The 7,318-nt window shown below is 39.7% G+C and overlaps 1 protein-coding gene across 2 annotated transcripts in view; it reads left to right on the top strand.

Moving 5' to 3' along the window:
- Window positions 1-2,007: 2,007 nt before the first annotated feature.
- lpar2a (lysophosphatidic acid receptor 2a) overlaps window positions 2,008-7,318 on the top strand; it is a 7,254-nt gene continuing 1,943 nt past the window's right edge. The window contains exons 1-3 of one of the 2 annotated variants that reach the window (XM_087808899.1): window positions 2,008-2,148; window positions 2,385-3,137; window positions 5,294-5,547. In XM_087808899.1, coding sequence (XP_087665025.1) covers window positions 2,387-3,137; window positions 5,294-5,547 — 1,005 coding nt within the window. In that variant the 5' untranslated portion in view covers window positions 2,008-2,148; window positions 2,385-2,386. Of the gene's footprint in view, window positions 2,149-2,364; window positions 3,138-5,293; window positions 5,548-7,318 lie in introns of both variants that reach the window. The other variant, XM_087808898.1, reaches the window with a different exon arrangement.

Below are 7,318 nucleotides of genomic sequence, written 5' to 3'. Positions count from 1 at the left end.
AATGGTGATAAAATATATATACCCATCTTCAGGGAACCAAAGTAGCTTCTGAGTCGGAGATATCAGGATCATGGCTGCGTGTTTTGAGCCGTGGATATAAAACCAAGAGGTCACAGGGTCAGGCTTGACTTTACTGGTCACTCAGCTTCCATGATATTTCTTTCACGATACGCAACGACACTGTATCGATGTATACATATTAAAAATAGAAACAATTTTATTGTTGAACTTTCCTTTTATTTTTGGCTTTTCAATCATACTTTATTTGTTATTTTAGTTATTCTACGGTTTATTACGGTGCATATAAAATCAAATCATTCTTATTAACATTCAAATTATTATATTAACTTCCAGGCACTAGGTGGCAGCAGTCATTACGTTGTCCGCAGCTAAGGAAAACAATGAGATCCCGGTGACTGAGGACGAGAGGATACAGTGACTCCGGCCGCTTTCAAAGCTGATGTTTTTGACATATATACAGTATATATATATATATAAATACAAAATGTATTTAATTCAAATGTTAAAAAAAGGATTGACAGCTTTGAAATAGTCCCTCTTCGAACAGTAGAGGGAGCCAGAAACAAGCATGTCGTAACTACTGTACTGCTGCTTTAACAATATGTTTCGTACTATGAATCAGAAACATAAAACTTTAAATAAAAAATATAAAATAAATAAATAATTGGAATGGAATAAAAACAGATTAATTAAAAACATAGGCTTGCTATAATAGAATAAATACGCATAATATCATTACATTGTATACTGCCCTCATGTGGCTATAATTAGAACTACAATAACCAATACATCTTCAATTGTGTGACGTATTCTTTCAAATTGAATTGTAAATAACTTTTTTGTGAAAAACGTTATATTTTTTTTGTTCTCATTAATAAAAAGTTTATTATATCAGCCGCTGGTTTAAATCTCGATAATAAATTAAAAATAATACCAACGTGAAACTCTGCTTAAATTATATTGTATTATATCAATGTATTATATTATATCAGACTATTTTGGGAAAAAATAAACATTTAAAAAACGGTTTATTTTTTTATTTAAACATATGCGAACATTTCAATGAGGTAAACTATTTTCTAACAAAGTGCAAAAACATTATTTCCGGGTTGATTCTGTTTTTCCTCAAACTAGACCAGACCTGGTTCTAATGTATTAACAAATGTATTTTGTATTCATTATTCATCACACTTCCCTCCTTTTTGTGTGTTATTTTTTGTGTATATATTAATCCCTCAAAACATTTTTTTAAGTTAATTGAAGAAATGTTTTGAAAAAAACTAATCTATACTAGAAAAAAAAGTGCATATTATTTAGCTTAATAAATGTCACTGCCTAGTGACGCACGTCCTTTTTTTCTTTAGGGATTTTTTGTCTTTCTTTTTGATCGACGGCCCCTAACAACGTTCACAGAATTGAATGTAGCCCTTGAAGAATTTTAATTGCCCTCCCCTGAACTAGACCCTTTACGTTTGCACACCATACTACTTTAAAGTATATACTTTAATGAATATTGATTTGATTGTTTAAGTGCTTTGTGACCCTGGTCTGGAAAAGCGTTATATAAATAAAAATGACTTAATTACTTGAAAATCGCACAACTGTAGCTACATATCATGTCCACTTGAGGGCAGTGCTACATATTTGAATAATTTCCATTCTTTTTTTCAAGCAACATCCGCCACATACTTTCAAAGTAAAACGTCATTTTATACTTTTTGCGTATAGACACGATATATTTGAAAAAATTGACATTAACATTCCTTAACATTGTTAGTATCATGCTGACTTTATTATCTTACTTAAAGTAAAAAATATAAATTATATATCGCATTTTAATTGCGTCCGCATTTTTTAATTAAACAATATTTCTACTGTTGTTTGTTATTTTTCCAAACTTGGTGTTGAAGAATGAAAAAAAACTTGCACAGAAGAGTGACGGGTTCAGTGTCAGATTTGGGTGAAGCGCTGTGAGGTCCGTGAAGGCATCACCGAATCCTGTCAGCGCCTGCAGCTGATCTGAGTGTAACTGATTCTGACCACAGACGCGCGGCGACAGACGAGCAGCTGTTTCGTCCGTCAAATGGAAGCAGACGGTCGTGGATGGAGGCGCCTGTGACACCGACAGTAAGTTACTTTATTTTAAAACCATGACTTTCTGAATTGACGACGTTCCGGTCCAACATCAGCGGCACATGTTCACCAGAGTTGTGAAACCCTGAGAGCAAATGTTGACTCGCGGGTTTTCAGTCCGTGTTTCTTTCATGGAATGCTTTTATTTCCCCTCATTTTTAAGAAGTTTTTTACTGAGTTTGGTCAAACTTTATTTTTTTCTTCTAATAGTGTGATGTTGTTGTGCACAGCCATGGCCCTAGAGAGCAGTGAGTGGACTTCCTGCAACTACACCCGTAATGTCACCTTCTTCTACAACCTGGTGGGCAAGGAGATCAGCCTGAAGTGGTCGCCGCGGGACTACCTGGTGATCGGACTGGGCCTGACCGTCTGCTCCATCGTGGTCCTGGCCAACTTGATGGTGATGGCGGCCATCTTCATAAACCGCCGCTTCCACTTCCCCATCTACTACCTCCTGGGCAACATGGCGGCCGCCGACCTCTTCGCGGGCGTGGCGTACGCCAACCTCATGATGAACACGGGCCCCTGGACCCGGACCCTCAGCAAGGAGCAGTGGTACATCCGCGCGGCCCTCATCGACATCAGCCTGACGGCGTCGGTGGCCAACCTCCTGGCGGTGGCGGTGGAGCGTCACCAGACCATCATGGCCATGCAGCTGCACAGCAAGATGAGCAAGCGGCGGGTGGTCCTGCTGATCGTGTTCATCTGGGCCGTCAGCGTCGTCATGGGCCTGGTGCCGTCCACCTTCTGGAACTGTGAGTGCAACCTGGACGACTGCTCCACCGTCACGCCGCTGTACAGCCGCCGCTTCCTGGTCTTCTGGGCGCTGCTCAACCTGCTCGCCTTCTTCATCATGGTCGCCATCTACGTCCGGATCTTCGTCCACGTCCGGTACCAGAGTCGCTACGCGGCCCAGCACTCGTCGGAGCTGCGGCACAGCCAGACCGTGGTCAACCTGATGAAGACGATCTCCATGGTCCTGGGTGAGATGTGCTACCGTACCTCGAGGTCAAAGGTCATCTGAAGTCCAGGAGCAGACTCTAGAGAGACGGTCGTCGAAAACTAGAGGTTCTGTTTAAGTGGAATAACTTTGGACGTCGTTTAACTACTTGGAATGAAGATAAGATCTGGAACGTTTTTCGAGTCCATTTATCACATTTTTCTTACTCCGGCTGACAAGACTACTTCGTCTTGTAGCGTAAATACAAATTTGGTCCAGAAGACTTTTTTTTTTACCCTTATATTCGACACTGTCCTTTAACCTTGAAACCTTTAACCTTTAACCTTCGATCGTAGTGAAGATGCATCTGTGTCATCATGCTTTAACTCACTCACACAGGAGCTCAAGGATCTCTGTAGGTCTTGCGTACACATGAAACCCAACCATGGTTCCTCCTGGTCTGTAGACACAACACCTTGTTTGAGTAGCTTGATGGATATGAGTGGTGGGGGGTTATTCCCTCAAGTCGTTTGCGGAATAGAAGCTACTACAACGTCAGATCAGGTTTCGAGAATCCACCTCTAAAAGCGAAATAATATTAGAAAGTTTCCCCCAACATCAATGGTCAGTCTTGTTTGGGTTTTTTTTTTGACAACGCATAGAAGCAAACCCTAGTCATTGCTCTATGGTACTTTTCCACCGGGTCGTCTTGACCCTACTTGCCTCAACTCGATTCTACCAGGTTTGTGTTTTTGGGTTTCCAGCGGCACCTTGAAACGGATGCAATTTTTAGTACCTACTTCGGTTCTAGTTCCGACAAATCGGAACTAAAAACGTGACGACTGATTGGTCGGATAGTTACGTTACTGATGAGTCAGCAGTGGGACTCCCAACACAAGAAGCAAACCCACCATTTCAAAAAAAAAAAAAAAAACGATTCAAGAAGAAGTACCGTAGGTTGTTCCTCGGTCTCTGGATGAGGTCCAGACTTTTTTGTACACCAGAACTGAGAGTCAAATGGCATACTATCAGTTTGGTACACACTTCCTAAAATGAACTTATATATATGATATACTGTATTCCTCTAACACACTAATCACATTATGGATTCTTCAATTACTACCAATGTGGCACCAAGAAATGAAACGTTTATTGTTTGAAAAACGCTCATGGCTGGCTACTCTTTTGGTGCGTCTGCGGGGACCACGTCGGGGACCCCCTGGTACAGAACATCAAAACATGCCAACTTTCGGTGTTGAAATTTCAGTACCAACAACGCATGATCAAAACAGGAACCGATATCAAAGTGAAGGTGTCTGTAGCCATTTTTATTGACGCAAAGCCCTACTTATGATGGCCTGCCTCGTCGTTGAAAATTGCAGTAGATCCATCCTACTTCTAACACCACCACTTTGCATTAAACACACTTTTTAAATCATTTGCTGCTGCAGCTCATAGATTTCAGCTTGGTGAGTTCTTCCTCTACAAAACCGATCACTGTCTACAACAGGATATAACAGGACCATCCTACTCGTGGCGCCCTATGTAACGTGCGGATAGACCTGAAGCGCATATTTTGTGGAAATACATTTAAGTGATTTATTTGTCTATATAGTGTCACTGCAGGCACCAAAAAAAAAACCACAGAAAAACTGTTGCCTCTGCGGACTGGATCAGGTTCAGATTCCTGTCGTATCAACGTCATCTCTCCTGCCTGCACTTGAGCGGCTGGAAACCGCAGATTCAGATTCACCATTTCCTTGGTTTCGTCTGTACTCACAGCGACGGGTTCGCCCATCAATAATCCCTAATAGAAAATCAATGAAGTTAATTTTTTTTCCTCATTTCCTGATTGTCGTGGACATTAATTTCTTTAATCACGAGCGGAAACGAGTGGAAATTAGATGCACAAAAAAGATGTGTTTGAATATTTGTGAACTCTTCAAGTGGCGTCCCAGAGTTCAGTACACTTCTGTACACAAACATTATTATCATTCTTCCGACTAAACTTCCGCCCCAAACCAGTTTTTTTCACAGTGTTTGAGTCACAGCGGCTGTCCAGATATGACGCAGTACTGCAGGTCAAAGGTCGATTGTGTTAGCGTTTTTTCTTCTACTAAATGGTCCCCTCGATGTGAAAGAGATGACGACTCCTTTTTTTTATTAAAGTTTCTCACTTTTTCTACCTTTTCCCCGCAGGAGCTTTCGTCATCTGCTGGACGCCCGGGCTGCTCACCCTCCTGCTGGACGGACTCTTGGGTAAATCCAGCCACGCCAACGCCTACGAGAAGTTCTGCCTGGTCATCGCCGAGTGCAACTCCCTGGTGAACCCCATCATCTACTCGCTGAGGGACGGCGAGATGCGGAGGACGTTCAAGTGGATCTTGTGCTGTTTGTGTCGGAGGGCCGACGACCAGGCGAGGAGACGCATGGAAATTGACTCGCTGCCCGAGGTATTTCACTCCGACTGTTTTTTGTCCTGTCCCGGATACTAGTATTTAATGAGGGCCAGGGGTTCTACTCCGAGGATCTCCTGGTTGAATACCTCTTAAGAGGGATTCACACCAAATATTGTGTGTATTTTATTTTATTTGTTCAGGCTTTTCCTTGATTTTCTGGAACTCCTGTTGTGTTATCAGTTTTATCTTGATCTTTAAAGTATATACTTTTTTGAGTATTGTTTTGATTGTTTAAGCGCTTTGTGACCCTGGTCTGGAAAAGCGCTATATAAATAAATATTACTTACTTACTTATTGGAAAGAATCTGGCGATGAGATGCGTATCAAGATACTGGGGCAAAGATACGATATATTTATTATTATCGTTATTGTAGAAATTACTATATATTTTTTGTTCTTTAGTCTGGCATTTAGGTTTTATTATAGGTATACTATTGGTCAAAAAATGATGATACAAATACGAGTTCCTAAACTCCGAGGATCTCCTGGATGAATACCTCTTAAGAGGGATTCCCACCAAATACAAATGGTTTAGATTACGGGTGTGTATTGGAAAGAATCTGTGGCAAAGATACAATATATTTATTATTATAGTTATTGTAGAAATTACTGTATATTTTTTGTTTTGTCCAAGTACTTTAGTCTGGCATTTAGGTATTGAGTATTGGTCAAAAAAGGGTGACACCAATACGAGTTCATGAACTACATTATTATTTTTTTATAACAATTTTGTAATATTGATGCTGTCAAAGGGAAATTAACATTACACATTGTACAAACCTTAAGTTTTAATTGGGTATATTTCCCCTCTTGTTGTTGTTGTTTTCTTCAAGAAAAAAAACTAAGAAAAGTAATTTCCTGTGCAAAATAAAAGTTGATGGCAAGTGAAAAATCAATCGAAGGTACAGTAGGTCACTTTTAGAAAAAAACACACATTATCAGTTTTTGATCATGCTTGGGTACCAAAACTTCGGAATCGAGAGGCGAAGAATGTTTCGATACCTGGTACTACCGAAGTATTTCCTTTCGGTGCCACAAAATAACCTTTTAAAAGGGGAGTTTGATACCCAGCCCCACTTGCATTTGTAGAATTCCCAGACCACATGACTCTTGACAAGTCTTAAAATTCTTTTTTTTAAACCAATATATGTCCAAACATATTGGAAAAAATATTGTTATATTTAATTGCGTGAAGAGAATATTCAAAATGGAGAGTAAACTCTTCATTTTTATGTTAGCATCTATGCTAACTAGTGTGATGGACGCGTTTAGAGTGGTAAATAGTTTTCAGGAACAGATGGATGAGTCTTAAAAAAGAGGAGTAAACGAATATACGTTTCTTTAATGTGGCCATTGGCACAATGATGAAGGCTTCTCTTTATTCCATAATTTGCAAATGGCGTATCAATAATATCTAATCAGACATATAGGTTAAGAACAAAATAAACCAACTAAACCAAAAAAGGAAATTATTTTCACCCAGAATATAATTTTGACCCAATGTTTATTTCAACATTTATCAGTTCTATCTTATAAAAAGCAGTGGTTGATATGTCATCTCATGAACTTCCTCAGGAAGTGAACTTTGAAAATGACACCAGAGGTGTCAAGATAATTATCTTGACGTGAACGTTGTATAAAGGAAATCAGATACCGTTGTCCAAAACACCAAAAAAACTGCATTAATGTTTGACTCTGAAGGAACACAGAAGTGTGTTAGCACAGGGTAAACATCAAGGCCACACTGTAAAAAAAACCCAGATTT

This window comes from Callionymus lyra, chromosome 15 (genome assembly GCF_982586985.1).
Source record: "Callionymus lyra chromosome 15, fCalLyr1.hap1.1, whole genome shotgun sequence".
Taxonomy (NCBI): domain Eukaryota; kingdom Metazoa; phylum Chordata; class Actinopteri; order Syngnathiformes; family Callionymidae; genus Callionymus; species Callionymus lyra.
This window is presented reverse-complemented; position numbering and strand designations above follow the sequence as displayed.